Source organism: Chinchilla lanigera, unplaced genomic scaffold, assembly GCF_000276665.1.
Source record: "Chinchilla lanigera isolate Chin_1 unplaced genomic scaffold, ChiLan1.0 scaffold00076, whole genome shotgun sequence".
Taxonomy (NCBI): Eukaryota; Metazoa; Chordata; class Mammalia; order Rodentia; family Chinchillidae; genus Chinchilla; species Chinchilla lanigera.
This window is the reverse complement of record NW_004955477.1, coordinates 4,779,509-4,800,705: the sequence shown is the minus strand read 5'-3', so window position 1 is coordinate 4,800,705 and position 21,197 is coordinate 4,779,509. Positions and strand designations below refer to the sequence as shown.

Below are 21,197 nucleotides of genomic sequence, written 5' to 3'. Positions count from 1 at the left end.
AATCATCATTTAGCAGGTTGACTTGAAACCACATAGAAAAGAACAAAGAGATTATTTTTCTCTCTCCGAGCAAAGCTTATAAAACAAAGGTACTCACTGTCCAATATTCAGTAGCAGTGCTTATTCAAAGGGAAGGTGAGGATGTGAGAGTCTCAAGGAAAAAGAGAGAAATGGATTACCAGCCACGCCAAAAGGTCGCCGCAACCCAGAGGTCAGTTTTCTTGTGTTGCTGTCCCTTAGCTCCATACGACCCACTCGAACAATCTGACACACAAAACTGATTTTCTCCCTTTTCAGGTCTTTGCTTCCAAGATCCTAGAAATATTATTTCCATAAATTATTTTAGAGAAGCATTATTCAATACAAGTCCAATTGAAAAGGACAGTAAAAAACAGATTCTTTTCTTGAATCAGATTTTAGCAATTTAACATTATTCACATGACAAAAAGGATGAATAACAATAGTCACTTAATGTTAGGTGAACTTAAGCTACAAATTGAAGAGACAGTTCCATGGTAACAGAGTAAGTCTTTGTTGTGGGTTTTTATTTTGGGGGGATTTTTTTGCTGGTGGTACTAGGGATTGAACCCAGGGCCTTCACAGCAAGCTGTGTCCTCAAATCTTTTGCTTTTTTCCAGACAGGATCTCAGTAGGTGTCTAAATTGCTCAGCCTGGACTCAAAAGTGTGATTCTCTTGCCTCAGCCTCCCAGAAAGCTGGGATTACAGGCAGGCACCACTATACCCATCTGCCACAGTGATTCTAAGGAGAACTAAAAACTCAAATTTCCAAAGGTGCACTACTTATCCTAGACCAATCTGTATTATAGGCATCCCCAGCACCCAGGTATTACTGCAGAAAAACCTCAAAGGTAAGTCCCTGAAAACAGTCATTAGAATGGGGAACAAGGCAACTAAGTACCTGTGAATACACTTACAGTAAAGACAGCTCGCAAATTATGTAATCTGTCTATATCTTTAGGTAATCCTGAGCTTGACCAGCGAACCAGGTAGTTTTCACTTGAAAACAGAAGAAATAAAAGTAAATTAATTTTCCAGATATAACAGGGCAGCAAATGTATATCCACATTGCTTTATAATTAATGCCACAGAGGTTCACTATACAGGCAACCATAAGTTTAAAAATATCAACAATATGAAATAGAGCAAATAATCAGTGAACAAGTACTGCACAAACACCTTGGGACATTTTAATTGCAAATGTCTTGGATTATAATTGTAATGGAGCCCTTCACAAATAGGCTTTTCAAGTTATAACCTTTAAAATGCCACTTGTGAATTAAGAATGAACGTAGCATTAAATTCATCACAATGTATATTTATTTGAGAATTCACAACAAACAGAGTATGTCAGAAAACATAAATGGTATCTCATGTCAAAAAGAAATGAAGTCCTTATCAGAAGTGAGAGTAAATTCACCCATTTGTTCTGTTTCAGTCATACACTAATTTTGAACAGCACAAAGGAAAGACACTAGAGTCTGACATGCACATACGGACATAAACATATTTCACACATAGTTCAATCACAATCTTTCCATCTAGACAAAGAGAAAATTTTAATGAAGGCCAAGAGAAAACAATGGATTGCCAATGTTTTCATTTGGCTAATATTAATTGTGAGGCTGTGAAGGAGGGACCATTCTACACACTGTACTCCACCTATCTGCTTGGAGAAATACCAACAGGACAAAAGTCACAGAAATGACATTTTGAGATCAAAACCTTGAAAAGTGACAAGTGGGATATCTGGAAGTATAAAGTCCTATGATGACAACATAGAAAACAGTATTACTTTCAACCCTCAGCTGGGTCCCTAAAATATTAAAAGAGTGCCCCTGTGATCATGGGTGACTCCATATGCAAACAGCAATCTCCACTTAAGAAGACTTCTACCCAGCCCAGAGCCTCAGCTAGCCACTATCACCCTGTTCTCCTTGAGCTGCTTGGGGAGAAGCCAGAAGCCAATTGTCTCAAGGGCTCTCAGGGGGGCCTTTAGCAGGTTCTGGTGCCATTTTCTGAATCATAACCAACAGCAAAGCTGCAACCATGGAAGTCACCTACCTGATGAATTTGGACTCCGTAGGGTCATAAAGAGACATGAGGACTTCAGCATCTTCTCCTATTTTACAAACCACATTTTTGAGATTGACAAACAAGGCCAGAGAAGGAGTGGCAGCAAACTTAGCTTGTCTGTTAATATCCATATTCTGCTTTTGAGACTGTGAATGGAAAGAAAGTCAACAGGAGCTTATCCTAGATAACTCTTGCTTTTTTATTCCCTACAGAATTGAAAAATGTGTGCACCTCATGGGTTTCTCTAGCAATGCCATTCACATAGCTACATCCTTCTCTGTACTGCACATTCTCAAATCACACAAATCTAAGTAAAAACCAGCACCCTATGTATGGTCACAGTCCCGTATGAACTTGTACTCCATGTTTCCAAAGGTAGAGAACTTTCAGGTGTCTAATTGATTCACTGGAATGCTGATTATATATGGAGGTGCTTAATTTTTGGTTCTGTCTTTAGAACAAATCCTCCAAGAACATCTCTGTTGTATTCATCACTAGGTCCTCAGTACCTGGCATACAACAGATGCCAAATAAACATCTGCTAAATTAACAGATGATTCAATCAAACCATTAATTTCTAAGTATGTACTATGCATATGATAACACTGCAGAACACAGAAGAGGAAAAGATAAATCAAACATGAGTTCTTTGCCCTCATCAAGCTTAGAATATATCACCCCTTACCACTATTAGACAGGAAATTCAGAACCAAATATCATCTCCCATTTGACAAATGAGGACATAGCCAAGGTCACTAAAATCCTGTCTTCTACAATGAAACACAGTGGTCTATACATCTCAGCAGGGATAAAATTTGCTTATGCCATTAGCACCAGGCTCCATTCCATGCACTGCTGTCTGAAACACACTGTGCCATTGCTCCTTGTCAGGTTTTTTTTTTTTAGTGCAAATTCTGGGCTCCCTTGATATTTCATTAATATTGAAAGCTGTTACTGAGAAAATGTGGTCCACATTTGAACAGCATATTAGAGTTGAACTTACTTTTTCTTCTTGTAATCTTTCCTCCACTTGTTTAGAAGCTATTTCATGAGCTCGGAAGAGACTAATTGTGCTAGTTAGTTCTGGATCCAAAATATTCCCATCTTCATCTCTAACCACCAAGTCCAAATCAAGAATTCTAGAATGAAAATTCAGAACTTTATGGACACAAACCAAGGGATTTGAATTTTCTAGTACAACTTCAAGCCTCAGTCACTGACCAGAAGTAAACATAAAAAGTCAGGCTCATCCACAAATATTAGGTAACACAATTCTGTGAAGTCACTTTTTTTTTACTGAAAATGAGATACCTTGGAGGAATTTAAAAATCCTTTAACTTTTACTTCCAGTGAAATAATGACTTCATCTTCTAATAAGAAATCTTACAGATCCACAAAGCGCAAGTGAAATGTGCCCTACCAGTTGCTATGGAAAGTATGACAGTTAAAGCACACTATTTATACACATATATAAAATGTGTATGTGCACGTAGCAATGTATACATGCAGCTACATGCTTACTCTTATGGATGGTTAAGGCACACTAATTAAACAAATACATGTCTGTATATATATATATGTACACTCAGTTGCAGGCCCATGTATTCAAACTCATTAAGTTGCTGGCTGTGATACCACCATTGGATTAGGGAGGGAAAGGAGAAGGAAAAACTGAAGCAGACATATGTATCACACAGTGTTATGCAACACTATCCCTAGCGGGATCCGTCAGGACTTTCCTTCTGTCTACTGTCAGTTCTAATCCCTTCATTAAGGCACCAGAAGATTTTCAATAAAGATGTTCTATTGTTTTTGAACACAGAACATATGGCTGCTATCTACAATAATGTTAAGGAACTTCCTGGCCAGATGGCTAAATATAGTAGCCAACTTAAAACCTAAGCAACATCTGGCTAATAAATCTGTCCATTCTGTAGCTGGGAACATTGTCTGACAACATTCTCTCCAATTCCTCAAATTCAATAAAACTACCAGGTAATTTTTACTATTTTTTTAAATACAGGCTCTTGCCATGTATTCCCAGCCTGCCTTAAACTCACTGATAGCCCAGGATGGTCTCAGCCTCCCATGTGCTGGGAGTACAGGTATGTAATACCTGGCCTGGCCAAAGTTTTTATTTTAAAAAATAAAGGCAATTATATATCAAGAAAGAAATCAAGAGTTGTATTATGGTGGTGTGTTCTGGTTTTTCATTTACAAAACTACGCAGGCTGTAGGGCAGGTAATTAACCATATCTGCCATTATACAGTATTCCTGCTATTGACAAGTCTATAGAAGTGATTTTTTTTTAACTATATGACAAAGGAAAGAAAATCTTGTCAAAAACATGATAAATTGCAGTCAGAAAGCATCTTTAACAGTCACAAGTTTCAGTAGAAGGTTGAATCACCAATAAACATTCCAAGCAATCAAGCTAGACTTTGGCAACTCTTAAGAGCACACGCCTTAAAGCTAGAGGTAAGTTTCTTGACAGGCAGGGCCACTACACCTTTTGGAACACAAATGCAAATTTCTCTTTATTTCCTCTTCATATTGACTGAACAAGCTTTACTGAAGGTGAAACAGACCCAACTGGACTTGAGCTTTTAAACAAACAATCACAGGCTTTCTGCACTGCCATAAAAATCACTGTGAGTAGGTGCAATACTTGCGGGGTGCCTACAAGAAACAGACAGACATTTTAAAAAGAAAAAAATCCTTGCAGAGTCTCACTGGTTGCCTCTGTAACACGCTTATGTGGAAGTGTCCTCGCCCAAAACAGGATCCTTCCCAACCATGCCTCTATCAGTAAGAATCAGTGTTGGTACAGGTGGAATGGATATTGTGGGCCTGTCAGGGCAGAGGTAGGCAGGGTCAATACAGGTATGGGCAGAGCTAATGCTAGTGTGGATGCAACTACAAAGCACCTGGCTTTGGGAGGGCCCACCACAAGGTCCTGCAGTCCAGAAAGAATTAGACTCCCTCAAAGAATATTACAAGGCCCAGGCCCTGTGCTACCATGCTGTAAGTAATCTTCACCTCAGTCTTTCCAGGAGACCTAATCAAACCCACCTCACAAAAGAGGAAACCTAAGCTCCATGGAATTATATATCTTATCCAACACCTACAGGACCCAGAGCCTGAACTCTGCATACAAGCTCCTTACGGCATCATCTAACATGGCCTGTCACATCAACCATCCTAACACCCTCTTCTCAACAAGCACGATGCAGCTGGCTCTAAATGTGGTGTAAGTTTCTGTTATGAAAGTGCATCTCACCACAGGAAGATGAACTAACGCCAATAAAAACTAAGGCCATGAAATCTTAAATGGTCTATGAGGAAGAGAGTAGAACCCCTTCTAAAATTATATACAAAACAGTATGTGTGGATGCATCTATGTGTCTGTAGCTCTGCGTGTGTCTGTGTGTGTGTGCATGTATATGACTTTGAGTGTGTCTGTGGCTCCATGTACATGTATGTGGGCTATGTGTATATTAAGTATGTGCATTTTTCTGGAAAGATAGTCCATTATTTTCAGCATATTCTCGAAGGTGATCACTTCCAAAGCTCTTCTCTACCAAGTGAAAAAAGGTAAGAACAAGTAAGTGATGAATGAAAAAGACACAAAATACCCAATCCTTAATAAATCTGTCCATCTTCAAGTCAAACATTCAACATTATGATTTTACTTTGCATTATTTCATTTTCTGAAGGAGGGACAGAAAAATATACACAGAACATTATTAGGCTTTAGAGAGTTTATGGAGTAGACTGAGGTCCTTGGACAAAATATTACATTATTAAGGATCATATTTCCTATCAAAGTAGTAAATTACATTTGGAAACTCTTTCTTAACTACATCATTCCATGACATAATATACTTAGGTAGTTTCCTGCAACCAAAATAAGCAGGTGGTCTTGGAACATAAGTTCAAAAATATAATTCTTCAATAGAAAATAAAATCAAAGATCCAAAAGTTTGTTTTTTAAGCAGGTGGTCTTGTAATGTGTTTCACTACAACGTCTAATATCATATGGCCGGCAGTATATGATCTACTGGGAAGAAACAACACAACAAATCCCACAATCTTCTCCTATAATGCCTACTCCAAATCTTTCATATTGGTCATAATATGGCTTTTAAAAACTTCACAATTCAAAACAGGATTTACTAGAAAACAAAATTATGTACTAATTCTGATTTTACACAAAGATACTTTGGTCTAACCAGGGCTCCTTCCAGGTGACTGGTTGGAGGTAAATCCCTTCCTTACTCTGACCTCCACATCTCAGTATATAAAATGGGGAGCAAGATGGAAGAACCAGAAATTTTCCAATCTGCTATCCAGTATGGTCCAATTCACTATAAAGACAGATCTCCAGCCAGTACTGCAGACATTAAAAGTATCTAGGAACCATGTGAAGAGATCATTTTTAAGGCTTCTTGCAGCTCTGATTTACAGGAACAACCAAGTAGGTATCAAGTACATCTCATCTGGGTGTGAGCACCGCTGCCCCACTGGGATGAGCAGCTAAATGAGATCTTAATCTCAGCACCAGTAATGAATTAAAGAGACGGAGTTTAAAGAAGGAAGGCATTTTAAATGTAAGAAGGAAAAAGCAGAAGATAGAAAGCTGCCCCAAGAGTGGGGAAGGGGCTCCAGAATGATGGGGAATCTGAGGGCCTTTGCCTTCAGCCTCTTTTAACGGGTACAGGGACCCTTCTCCCTTCCTGGAACTTGTCACAAGCTGGCTGGCTATCTGGGCTGCCCTGGGATTAAATCAGGCCCCCTTGCCTGTGTGAACATTTCTTTCAGTGGGCTTCTGAACTTCTTTCTATTTGTTTATTAGTCCTTGACCAGGTCCTATTTCTCAGGTGAGCAGCTGGATGGTTAGGGGGAGGATTATCCATGATTACATTAGAGTTAGTAAGGTGATGTGTGGCTATCTATTGTAGTAATACAGTGACCCCAGAGTGAATATATACATATATACACATACAGTGGTACCTCAGCTTACAAACTTAATTCATTTTATGATTTTGGGGAAGATGACTGTGTTTGTGTATGTGTTTGTATGGGGTAGATGGCCGTGGTCAGGTGTTTGTCACCTGATGTGAAAGCAAAATTTTCTTAAATGCTTTTGTTTGCAAACACAACTGTTTGCAAACAAAGGCACTTGTGAACCGAGGTATTACTCTCTATATTTGTATACATTGAATGAGACCCTGCACAAAAGTTAGGCAGCCCCCTCCCCCAACTCCCCTGTATTCTATTGGAAGTGAGGAAGGACAACGATCTTGGCTTTTTGGCTTCGTGTGTCTGGCTCTCTCTGTGTTCTGCCTGTCGGCTTTCCCTCTGGTCCTTTGGTGCAAGTCCCAGTGCCATATCTTTTGCCTTTTCAATTCTGCCCACCCCCATGTCCTTCAGACTGTTCCCAAGGAAATTATTCTGGTACAGTTTTAACTCCTTCTAGTCAGGATTAGCCAGAAAATCCAACGAGTCCTCCTATTCTATTCTTTTCATGCCTACAGACCCCTGCCCCTACAGACGGGAAAACATGACCCCATTCTGATTACAGAATGGGCAGAATTAGGATCAGAGCCCTTCTTTTCCTGATAGCATCAGAAGATGCTTGCTAACACTGGAACATACTGGATGGGGTATTGAGCATACTGTCACTAAAAGCATTCAAGCAGACATCGGTGGATGCCTGCTAGACATGGAAATGGTTGCAAGAGACATACTTAAATAAAACAAGTATTTGTTGTTCATCTGAATTCAAATATAGCAGGGCTATAATTCTGTTTGTGAAATCTGGCATGCCTACCTTGGGGACAATTTCACAGTTACTTCTAATGTCTATTCCTGCTATCAGAACTGATGCAGTCCACAGAAGGAAATGTGATGCCCTTTACTGTACAAGATACCTCCATGTCCAGACTCAAAGTAAAATACAGTGAGCAGAAAGCAGAAGTTGCTTCCTTACTGAAGGGAATCACTGTGAAGTTCCTTTTAAAACAGTAAAAAGGACAAGCTACCCAGGCACCAGCCACTTGGAGAACAAAAAGAACAGGTTTCAAGGATGAGTTGACAAACTCCTGATTTTCAAAATATGAGAGAAAGTACCTCATCCTTCTTAAAATGAAAACCATGCCATGATTTTGACGTCAGAAATTTTGTTTTATGATAAAATATAATTTTGGTGTCCTGGAGGTTTATATATATGTTACTAAGCTGGCTAATTTAAGCATAAAATCACCTTCCAAACAAACAAACCTGTTTCCATAATCAATTTTGGCTGTGACCTTCTTCTTCAGTTCTTTGAGCTCATCCTGGGGCAAAGTTCCAGAAAGAATCTGTGATCGCCACTCAATAAGGTCGTAGATCATGTGCCCCACACTTCGAAACATCTCTCTGTTATCTTGCTATACGAGAAAAAAAATTAAGGCAATGTGGACTTTGGGGTATAAAATAACATTGTGGAAGAAAATCATACTGAATGGATATTTCTTCAAATACATATGTGGTATATGGACTATATCATAGGATTAAAAGATGTTTCAGCATAAAAGGGAACACATATAGAATTTGGCTCCTATAAGACATTAAAAGATTGAAAGAATAAGAATTCATACCACCAGGACTCCATTCAACATTCTCAAGTACATAAATACCACTGAATCAAGAAGCTGAGCACAAGAGCTGGATGTTGAGTCTCAAAGCCTGACTTTGAGCTACAAGGGCAATGTTTAGCACCCCGCCTGAATTAGTACCAGCCTAAAGATCTGCCTCCCTGCTAACCTAAAGACAATCTTCAGAATACTATGGGCCATTCCTGCACTGAGGAACTGGACCCTGTGGACTAGATGTCAGAGGAGCAACACAGACTGTCCCATACTGCTCTCGTTCCCCTGGCACTGTGCCCCACAGAGTACATGCAGAGCTCCATATGCAAGGCACTGAATCTCAATCTACAAGTGCTCAGAACATTTGTGCCAAAAGGAAAATTCAAGTGAAATACGAAAGTCATGCTTCTTATCATCCTTTATGTATACTGATAGGACCAATGGTACAAAGAAAAACAACAATTTTACCTTTGTAGGAATACAATTCATCAGGATTAGGCACTGCCTTCAGGAAAAATGACCTACCTGTTCTTTCTATGAAAAGAAATCTAGGTGTACCTCTAATAATATATTAATTATATTATTGGATGTAATTTATATATATAGCATATCTAATAATATATTAATCACCATGGTCCCTTTAAAAAAGTAAAATGTGGCCACTGCTGTTTTTTTAAAATGACATCCACCATTCCATATGTTTGAGCCACTACCCTACTATTAGACCTTCTTTCCAAGATTAAGATCCTTATACTCACCCATCACGCAGCACCCTAACAAGCTATTTTACATTTCATGAGCTAGTCTTCCTAATCTCATTCTAATTTCACTTTGGGGGCAGAGGGTAGCAATGGTAGTACTGGAGGTTGAACCTGGAGTCTCATGCATACTAGGCATATGCTCTACCACTGAGCTGTACTCCTAGCCCTAATTTTAATTTCTTAAATGAACACTAAGTAGGGGCTGGGGATTTAGCTCAGCGGCACAGCACCTCCCTGGCAAGCGCAAGGTCGTGAGTTTGATTCCCGGTTCCGGAAAAAAAAAACCAAAAACCAAAAACCAAAAAAATAAAGAAATGAATACTAAGTAATAAAAAATAATGATTTATTGCAAAATGATGCTCCTTTTCTTCTATTATGTGTCTTTTCCTCTTACTAATTCCCCTTGTCCATTTCCCTAAAGTCACATCAAACATCTGAAACCTTTAGTACCTTGCTGCCTTCTCATAACCACACAGCAGAGCAAAAACTGCACATAAAAGATTATAAACCTCTCCAGCTTGACTCTGTACAAAGCCAAATGTAAAATTTGTAAAAGAAAATGCAGGTGATCATTAAGTATGCCTGCTCCAGGATGGTACTGCTAAAGCTGTGTCCACTCACATATCAGTCAGCATCAACTCCTGTTTGTTTTGTTGCCATATTTTTGTTTAAAAATTGCTAAGTTGAACATGAAACACCGACTATGAAATTGCTCAGATTTACCCAAAACATTCATGGCTAACTTTACGCTTTTAGGTTTTTGAGTGCATTTGATGAACAATTACTGCAACTGCTTATTACTGTGCATTTATAGGAAACCACTGTATAATCAAAAACAACAAGTCTGCCCAACGAGCAGCTGTGGGACTTTAGGAAGTCTTCTATGTTCCCAAGAAATTAACGTACTGACTTCCTTCCAGAGCCCTTGCTTGGTGATAATAACATTAGCATATGAGAAATCAACACTCTGAATAGAAATACAGGCTTAACAAAAGGTAATCTTCTGCAAATATGAATTTATGTGCAAAGAAATGCCCTGAGTGAATATGAAATGAACGATGTCAGAGCTCCAACCTCTCTGCATTAATAAGACTTCTTCCGCCACCAGAAGAACTGGACAACTGTGCACAAAGCTAGAATTTGAGATATTTCCCTACTTCATCACAAACACAGCTAAGCCCAGAAGACTATGTAGCTTTCCTTAAACCGTTAGAGGCATTACCTACAGTTAGCCCATGGCAAAAAGAAAAACACAAAACAAAACTTAATAACCCTGTACTGCATCCATACAAAAGCACTCATTTCTGCGTAAAGTAGATTTTAATTTTATTATCAAAATATAAGCTTCAAAAAAATAAAAACCACATTTCCCTTTCCACCTCAAGGCAAATCAACAATCCCTTCCTTCACTATATCACATTTCATCACAGTAAGTGGCACCCTAATACAACACAAGTCAAAAAGCACACGACCCCCAATAGTGCTGGAGTAATGGACATAATGCTTCCGCTGCCCTTTGTAGGTAAGACCAAGTGCCGGAAGTTCTCTAGGAAAGGACAAACATCCCACTGATACAGTCAGCTCCAGAAATACCACTTTGAAGCTTGACTAAGCATCCCATTTTCTCACCACATAGAGCTGCCTCCAAATGGTGGACCACTCACGCAGGGTGGTGGTGACTTCCTGTATGAGCGGGAGATCACTCGGGATGACTGTTTCATGTTGCCTGGGAAGAGAGAAGGGAGAAGGAAGAAGCACCTGAGTCCATGGCTTCATTAACCATGGTGACCTTCAGCTAACACACATTCCCAGTCTAGGCCACGGAGTTCAGTATTTAAGCAAATGGTAAGAAAATATACAAATCAGACTGTGTCCAGACACATAAAGATCTGATGAATAACAAGTATAATTTGTTCAGAGCTTGAGAACTTTCACACATTATTCCACATGTAAGTCATCCACCTCGTATGTGGATAGGGAGGCACATAATACCCATAATACCCAGGTAAGATGAAGGAGGCACATAATACCCGTTAAAAGTCTTCAGGACATCAAGGTCTAAGAAATGGAAAGTAAATTTGCAGTATGTAAACTCATCTATCTTAGTGATACCATAAATTACAACCAGTCTGTGTGGTATTAAAATGCAGGTTTGGGTTAAGACTATTTTTACATTTCCATCATGCATAAAATTCAGTATGATAATGCAGGAAGCAGTTATCCTTGGCAAAATGTGAAAGAGGTTAGCGTATTCAAATGTCCATGGGTATTCTATACAGTCTCAACTCGGACTACCCTTTTGCCCTTTCTCTCCACCTACAAAGACTTAACCCTTGACTCCTTTTTAACTATCTACATATGCACTGGCTTTTTATCAAGTCGATGATTGTTTTCTAGGCACTGGTCTGGGTCAGGCCCTATGCTAATCAGATGGGAATAATTTCGTTCAGGGGGAGAGACTAAATCTGTGGTCGGCCAAGTTAGGCTACCTGACCCGAAGGGTCTACCATGTATTCTGAACAGAACAGAAGCTAGCCAGCATGGAAGGCCAACTATCACTGCAGTAGGTCTTTTAATCACTTGAGGTGCAGAACTGTGGGAAGAATCCTGACTCTGGCTCACATTGGGGTTCAGATACTGAAGGTGGAGGAGGTCTCGGTGAAGAGGTCTAGCCCAGTGTCTGGGAGAGGCTGCAAGAAAGACCACTCCCAACTATACACTACACTGCTGCTAAGCACTTCCTCTGGTGGGACAACACCAGGATCTACTGAGAAACGTGACTTAAAACACTCCTTGCTAAGCCTGTCACCAAGCTTTCCCAGTAAGTGTCTTGATACAACTGTGGCTCATTAAAGTCTACACATCATCCTTACAAAGCCTGCAGGGAGAAGGTACTCTCTAATCGCAGTGTGGGATCACTCATCAGCAACTGTGCTGTCTGTGTAGGGAAGATGGCTGTGGTTGTATTTGTCACCTGATGCAGAGTTTGCAAACAGAAGCAAAATTTGTTGGACGCTTTTGTGTGTGAACAAATTATTTGCAAACAGAAGAGTTCATGAACCAAGGTACTACTATACAACTTTTGTCAGTGTAAAAAATTAAAATTTAGAAATAAGAAAAGAATGAATGGGACAGCAGATGCTCAGCCAATGGTGGTGATTCTCACTGGTAACTAGTTCCTGCACAATTGAAGATGTCAAAAGACAGGGCTACAGGTCCCAACCCTAGCACTGGTCCAACCAGATCCAGCTCAAGGTAGAGAACTACAGAGTCCACAGCACCATGGAGAGGCAACACAGAAATGAGAAAGCCAAGCCAGCAGTAGGCACTGGGAAGAAGAGGTAAAGTGCCTGAGTAGTGGGTCAGGATAACAACAGAAAGAAGCTAAGAGTGTAAACGCTAAGAAGAGGTTGACATGCAAAGCCTAGAAATAAGGGCACAAAATCAGAAGTGCTTTGCTGGGGGAGAAGGCATAGAATCAGAGACAATAGACACATAACAATCATTTAGGATGTATGAAAGTGGAAGAGGGCCAGTGTCCTGAGATACAATGGTCCAGGCAAGAGAGAGATCACGTAAGAGACAGACACAGAGGAAAAGGGATCCTATAAGAAAGAAAACTTATAGAGATCATGTGAGAGAGAGAACCCGCAAGACGGATGGGATTGTGAACCAGGAGAACACAGAAGCAGGTTGGGTGGAAGCAGCCATCAGGGCCAGGTAATGAGAGTGAGAAGTAGTGACAGGAAACCCAAAGCTTGGGCAAGGCAGCATCTCTACCTCGTCTCACCATGACTCTGTCTAACTGCCCACAATGGGACACCGCAGACCAGAAGACCCAGGAACAGGAACAACTGGGTTCCAGGTTGCCTGTCTGCCTGGGTGAACAGAGACCTACTAACTGAGAATTGAAATAACTGCTTGTTTACTTTACGTTTCTACACATATTATTTTATACAGACCAAAATGCTTTTCAAAATATATTAGTCATATGTAAGCTGACCTGTATAAGGATTCTGAAATGGAAATGAACACAGCTCTGTTTTAGACCTAGAATATGCCTCAAAATCCTGATGTGCTCACAGGCAGGTTTTTTTTTTTTAATTTTTAATTTTTTTAAAGAGAATAAAAAAATTAGAAACAATGCAGAATTTCAAAAAACAAGAATTCAGCAATGGTTGTTATATTGCATATTATTGTCTTCAAAGTAGTTGTTCAGATTACCAGATATAAGCATGTAAAATTGGTCAAAAAAAATTAAGCATTGGCTGTTCCTTTCAATAAAGCAACAGAAATCAGTAGTACAATTATCTTAGCTATCGTGTGTGTGTGTGTGTGTGTGTGTGTGTGTGTGTGTGTGTTTTCCCCCTTTCTTCCTTTTTTCTTTTCTCCTTTACTGACAGGTCTTTTGCAAAGTGATTGGTCCATGGGGGTGCTATACACATCAGCGGATTCATCCATCAAGGAGGTTAGTAGTGGGGTGTGCCATTAGGAGACAGGGCCTGGTCAGAAGAAGTGGGTTAATGCGGGCATGACCCGGAGGGTGTGTCTCCCTCCCCAGCTCCTCTCCTCCCTGGCTCCCAGGACTTGAGCAGCTTTCTGCCACTGCAGCCCCTTACACTATGCTGTTTCTGTGTTTGATCCTGTCAACCATGGACTAAAAAGTCTGTAACTGTGAGCCAAAATAAATCTCTCCTCTTTAAGTTGCATATTTTGTCCCGGTGATGAGAGAAGTTAGTAAAACAAACATTAAATGCACACTTTTTTCCATTATTTTTGTAAGTGAGTAAAAGTTTTAAAACTTTCTTTTTCTTCCCCCTAGAATTTTGCATACAAAACATTTTGCCTGTCTTAAAAAAAAAAAAAAAACATATTGCAGGCCATCACCATTCACACCTCTGAATTATTTTCTTCATTTTAATTATGCATCATGGGTCTATAGAGCCTGAGAAGTCCTTTTCATATGTTAAAAGTACAGTACTTGGAAAGGCAATTTTGTAATCAGCCAAAGAGATGTCATTATGCAGTAATCATATGATTAGTAATTTTATAATTTACATATTTAACTGAGTGTGAAGATGTAGCAGAAACCAAAAAAGAAAACATTATACTGTTGCTTCTTCCAAGTTCACACCTGGCTATTCATTTGCCATGCCTGCCTAATGGGTTTCTGTTCTGCAAATGTCCTTTTAATGATCTTATACATCAGTTTGATGACCTCTAGGAAACATACATCATAATTAGATGAAATGTAAGTTCATATGCGTCTCAATTTAACAACTGTTGCTTCCCCTCTAAACTCCATTTGTATCACAGCATGCTAAGTCTTCTAGAAAAATGGACTCAGAGCTGGAGGCCATGAAGTCTCCGCCAAATGGGGCAGTTCAGAGAGAAAGCAGAGCACCCAGGCCAACAATTTCCAAAATCAACCTCAGGTTCAAGGAGAATGACTGCAGCGATGGTGCTGGCCTCAGACTCTTTCAAGGGCCAAAGCAATACATATAGCTCTCAATCACAACTCTCCCCTCCTACCCCAAAACTCCTAAACCATCACAGTCAATCACAGCTATTATCTTAATCTCCGAACAGTACTCCACCATATATTTACCAGCCATGCCAAGTATATTACTGTAATTATTTAAACATGAAAAACAGACTTACCCTTTTCCTTCAACTATTGCCTCTTTAAGATGAATATAGGAAGCAGGAAATATACCCTTTGAGGAAAAGAAAAATACAGTTTTTATTATCAACATGTATACTGATGACAAATCAAATAAACCTCCAAAAGGTGGTGGTAGGAGTGGTCGCATAATCACTAATTTCAAAGTCTTATGCTAAGGCTCACATAGAGTAAAGTAACTCAGTTTATATTTCAGAGTCTGCAGACGTCTTAGAAGAAAATTAAGACAATGTGTTTGCAAAGGAAAAGTTCTAAAAAGACACAGGAAGTTCCTTGTCTTCTCCTTAGGTTGGCCCTCCTTTCCAGTGCTGACCTTCACACAGGTACATCAAAGGCCAACTGATGCCAAAAAGAATACTTCTTAATGATGGTCCTTGACAATGTTCCCCCTTCAAAATGGTAAGACAGACAGTCATCGAAAGTTGGTTTAAACCATTGCTTATTACTTGTGCACTGAACACTGACTTACACCATGGGGGCTTTCTCATAAATCTCCAAACAGAGAGATTCGTGGTTAAATACAGGAAGATGGGACAAATTCTTTTCACTCAGCACAACTGTAGGGGGAACAATGAGCTTATATTCACGTGGGGCTCTGGGTCTCCGAAGTGCAACACATACACCTCCAGGGTGAACACTGCCTGAGAAAGAGAGTTTCTCAACAGGATGTACAGTGTCAGGCAGTCTGTAAATTTCCAGGAGAAGTTTCATCAAGAGCTGTGGTCCTGTTCCCTGAGCAATCAAAACGACACCCTTACTACAGTAAAGCAGAGCTGAACACAAAGAAGGTACACATGGGGCCGCTAGGCTGAGGTCTTGGGCAGCATAAGCCACAGACCACTTTTCCTGCAAGAGATCTACTGCACACAGCAAAAATCCAGTAAGTGCACTATGGCTTCAAGGCACCTGTTGTGGAAACAGGAGCTTCGGACTAGCTTCCTCTGGCATCTGCTCCCCAAATATCTACATAGGAAATCCAGAAATCAGATCGCCAATCATGCTTGGAAGGACATGGAGCAACAAGATGGCTGAACAGGGCTAGCTAAGAGGTAACACTCATCCCAGTTCCTCGTGCCTACCAGGAAAGTGGATGCATTGCATGTTAAAAAAAAAAAAGTACCATCACAAAAAGGGGAGAAATAGAACAGGAAATAAAGGGTAAACAACAGTGAGGACCCAGTCCCTGATATCCCAAGACACCTCCAATCCCAGGATGGTTTGCAGGTGCATACAGGCATTCCATAATGCCAATAGTTGCAGTCTCAAGTGAGGATAAGAGGGGCTGGGGATTTAGCTCAGCAGCACAGCACCTCCCTGGCAAGCGCAAGGTCGTGAGTTCGATTCCCAGTACTGGAGAAAAACCAAAGGGGGAAAAAAAAAAAAAAATGAGGATAAGAACACAAGCCAATCCTAGCCTGAACAAATCTACTCCGAATCATGAAGCCAAAGGAGGGAAAGTAATTGGATGAGATGGACACATATGAGAGTTTAAAATTAACAACTCTGGCTATGGCCCCCAGGACCAGCCTGGAGCAACTGCACCTTTGTAAATAATTACACAAAGGATGCTTGCAGAACACTCAAGAGTCCAGAATCCTAAGGGACATGTCCCTTCTCTACCACTGCCTGGGGAGCCCCCTGCAAAATTACAACCTTTGCGAAGCTTCAAATCCCTTATCTGCCAATGTGAGTCTTAGAAAAATAACCACACTCCTTCTCAGCTTCACTGTGTCAGTGAGATATAAGGCCTGGGTACTCTTCCAGGATAGGAAGTACCATGGCTTACAGGGCCCTGGGCAAATGAGAGATCTCAAAGTGGGGAAAGTGAAACCGAATAAACACCAAAGGGAAGTGAATAGCTAATGAGGGGCACACACCACCACTGAAGCTGCACTTTTGTCCTTTGTACAGGTAGACTAGGGGAGGGGTTGTTAGTCCATAACCCTAGTCTCTACATCACTATAGTCTTAAACTGTGGCTTTCCCAGGAGAAACTCAGGGTTTCCTTTACAAGAATATACCTTTGACTATAGAAAGGGAAATTTAATGTGAAAAGAGAACTTTCCTTGGAGAAATTATTCCATGCTCCACTGAAGTCTGTCTTGTCCATACTCTGAGTAAGGCTACAGGTCTTTGAATGTGCACAGAGAGGTTAGCAGGGCCAAGGTGCAGTTCTTGCTCCAATCTGCAGGTCTGGTTGACTACTTTACCCAATGATGACTTCCATTAGAACCTCAATACGACTATTCCCCTTCCAAGTGACTATCACAAGATTTTGAGGAGCTTCTATCACCTATCAGCACAACCTGGCTCTGACAAACGCAAAATAGGACAGCCATGGTGCTGTCCAAAGCCTTATTTCAGACACCGGGAGAGTCCAGCCCAATATGGAGATAATGATAAGCATATTTTAGCAAGGAAAACAAACCATCTGTCAAGCATAATTAGATATTAAAATGTATAAGGAATATGGAGAGCCTAACCACAACTTAGAATGGATGTTACTTCCAAGTTGTAATATCATAGAATAAAACAGAAGAGCCAAAATTAGACTTTGCCAGGCTAAGAATGCTAAAGCCACACAGAACTGTGGACAGGAGTGTCTACCACAATGATCTGAGGTACAATTACAGGTTTCACTTTCAGATATATAAAAGAACCACACATGCAAACTGCCCTAAAAAAGCAGTTTTTGCAACTCAATTCGAAGCATGTAAAAACAGTCACAAGCAAGAGGGAAATGATCATACATGAGCTTTCCAAATTTGTAAGTCTATCAAGGATAATATAAGATTGAAAATGTTTAGCTATATTTTATTTTTTCCAAAGTCATCATGCTCAGCTCCTTCCCTTTTACACAATGCTCAAACAGGATACAAAATTCTGCCAGGAAAAAAGGATTGTACCTTTCAAGACAACAGACCAACACCTTTTCACAACCCAGCAATCCATTCATGGAACAAAGCTGCAATTTCTATGTACACATATTGTTCAGAAGAATACAATTCAAGGTCAGTCACATTTCAACCCATATATTTGTTAAATTCGGAGAAAGAGATACATAAGTAACACTCTTAGACACAAACGAGATGGAATTGATTTCTTCTCACAGTTTGATTTATGAAAGGACATGCATTGTGTTTAAAGAAAAGGACTCACCTTCTTAGACTTTTTTCTTAATGTGTAACCTCTGTACCACCCTAAACAAAAACAAAGTTGTAACAGTTAATACAAGGAGACACAATAGGGTCCTGCAATATGTTCATGATACAGCATGTAAAATTCCTTGCTATGCAGAAGTCAGTTCATCACCAGAATTTAATAATCCTAAAACTACGAGTCATGACTGGCAATTTTCACAGGTGGACTCCATGCTTTCACCTGACCCTGGAGTACAATCAGAAGTTAAGAAGCCTAATTTCAAGAATGCTTATCCTTTTAACTAATGGCCGTGAGTAGGCTCCTTGTATATGCATTTTTCAGTTTTTGCCCCCTCTACCACTCCACACACTAACATCCTCAGATCATTCAGAGCTCCTCAAACAGAAAACCTATTGAGAGTTAACTTCCTCCTCCTTCAATTCAGAGGAGATTGGCCCTGGGGCAACCATGATCTCACAAAGTATTTCTGTGGCAGACCACAGTAGGAAGCAAAGGTCAGAGACCAAGCACTCAGGCCCTCGGGTCTGGGCTCAACTTCCTATTCCTTCCATATCAAGAGACAAAGACAACAGGGAAACTAGAAGGACAACCAAGCTAGAACTATTCATACCCAATGCTGAAAGGAAGAGCAGCTTGAAGAGGCCAGATCTGACCCCACCCTTTGCACCACCCATTAGGCTAAGTACAATGACTTGTCCCTGAAATACCAGGGGGTCCATGGCCAGTAACCAACTACCCAATGGACTCTACCATGGCATGATGACTGTCAGATATTTTGTAACCACAAATATCTGAAAGGCACACCAGGTCACCTCACTTCCAGAGGGCAAGTCAAAATGTCAGAAACAAATTTCAACTTCACTCCACAGGACAAAAGAGCCCTGATAAGAGAGTTGCAGAGATTACTTGGAAAATAGAGGCTGAGTAAATCCCGAAGAGTCACCAAACCTTGAGTTGTATATACCATCAAAAAGTCAAAACTCAGAACCAATGACATACGAATGGGAAAACAAGTTTAGACAGAAGTGAAAATGATCAGATGGGGTAGCAACTGGCCTTCCACCCCTCTCAAAAAGTAGTTAATTTTAACAACCAGAAGTGAAGAAGATGATTATGATGAACCAGAAATGAACAAAATCGTTAAGGGATTCTTACACAGATGTTTTTAAAGAATTCATACAAGAAGAAAGGAACTCCCAGGAGCCTTGCAAAGGACTTGCTAAGACCTCCTTAAGAACACTGAACACACTTCTTTTTCTAAAAAGTTGAGTAAGGGTACTGTGGATACTAAATATCCAGGATGGATCAGGAACATGCCTGAGGGGTTCTCTGCTGATAGCCACTTAGTCAAGAATTGTAGAGAGGTTTTAGATATGCTAGCACTGAAGCAGTGCCTACTATGACATAGTGTTCACAGGGAAATGGAAAGGGAGGGACTGTAAATCTAATAAGTTATTCAAAAGCTGTGTTCACTCAATTTAAAGGCTTGTCCTTTATCCTATTATGATGTCCTTCCTGCATTTTCAGCATTATTATGTCCTTTCTTTTCTGCAACTGACAAAGGATTAATGTCCCAGAATATACAAGGAAATGCAACACAAGACAAGAAAAAGTCAGAAGCCAAGGAAAAATGAACAGCAAACTGTATAGACAATGTATGAAAGAAACCCAAAAGGTGTACACACGTACAAAGAGATGCTCAAACTTATTAAGAAAAAAATGAAAACTTAAAACATAGCATCACTGCATCATTATTAAAGCAGGAGGAATCAGAATGCTGAAGGACATGGCAGTCCCCTGGGAGGCAAAGGTGGACTATGGATGACTGCTGCCAGTGAGGGTGTAGCAGGCCCTCCTCACCCAAACTGAAAATCCCTACACCTGAAACTAGCACCAATGACCTCCTGGGAAGACGCCCAAAGACATGTGCACACCCATGAAGAGCAAGAGTGACTCACGATGCTCACGGTAGCATGATCTAGGGTGGCAGGAAGCACAGACAATCTGAACTCCCATAACTGGGAAAGGTGTTTTGCAAAATGTGGGACATAATGGTAAGCAGTTAGAACCAAAGGCTAAAGAGACACAGACAGGAGGAACATACTAGAAAACAGAGTAAAACTGTGAGACACAGAATGAGAACAGAAGTATATGTACCCTAAACAGGGCAAAAACACTTCAAACACAAGAGAATTTGAGGAGTAGAGAGTCTTTGGTCTCACTCATAATGTCAGTAGATTCTAGTGTCTTTTTTAATGGCTGTTCTAAGCAAAACAGAAGCCCCCAGTTCTCTTCCCCAGATTTTTTTGCACATGTTGTTCCTTCATCTAATGGAGCCCACACGTTATGTAACAGACAGAACCTTACCAGGTACACAAATACAGAAACAGATTGGACCCAATCTCTGCCCTCCATAAGCTTATAACCCAGAAGGTTGCTAAGACAAACCACAAACCCGTATACATGACAAGTTCATAACAAAGTTCAGTATGCAAGGAGAAAGATGTCACTGTGGGCAGGGAGGGGCTATGACACAATGACCACCTGACTCCAAAGAAAGGCTGAAGCTAGGACAAGGAGATTCTCAGCTAGAATTAACAGATTCGTTAACTTCTCCTGAGCAGGGCTTACTAAGAGCCTCTTCTTATCAACAACCCAGCTCCAACAAGACACACTTATCCGAGAGAGAGGCTACAGGCATGACACAATCCCTGATGTTACGGAAGCTGTAGCCCAGTTCTTTTGGAAGTAATTACTTTTAAAAATTTAAATAAATCAGGTTCAAATGTCATGGCTGAAGCAATAATAATAATAATAATAATTTCCTAATCTTTGTGCCATGTCTACAGATTCCCTCAGGTACA

At 40.3% G+C, this 21,197-nt stretch overlaps 1 protein-coding gene across 3 annotated transcripts in view; it reads right to left on the bottom strand.

The window, feature by feature from the left end:
• The window catches only part of Dock1 (dedicator of cytokinesis 1), a 518,033-nt gene that overhangs the window by 443,107 nt on the left and 53,729 nt on the right, over window positions 1-21,197 (bottom strand). For all 3 annotated transcript variants that reach the window (XM_005402009.2, XM_005402010.2, XM_013503070.1), the window contains exons 3-10: window positions 18,331-18,371; window positions 15,151-15,206; window positions 11,119-11,215; window positions 8,379-8,527; window positions 3,099-3,234; window positions 2,084-2,241; window positions 937-1,018; window positions 180-315 (exon numbers count right to left, since the gene is read on the bottom strand). In XM_005402009.2, the coding sequence (XP_005402066.1) occupies window positions 180-315; window positions 937-1,018; window positions 2,084-2,241; window positions 3,099-3,234; window positions 8,379-8,527; window positions 11,119-11,215; window positions 15,151-15,206; window positions 18,331-18,371 (855 nt within the window). The remainder of the gene's footprint in view (window positions 1-179; window positions 316-936; window positions 1,019-2,083; window positions 2,242-3,098; window positions 3,235-8,378; window positions 8,528-11,118; window positions 11,216-15,150; window positions 15,207-18,330; window positions 18,372-21,197) is intronic.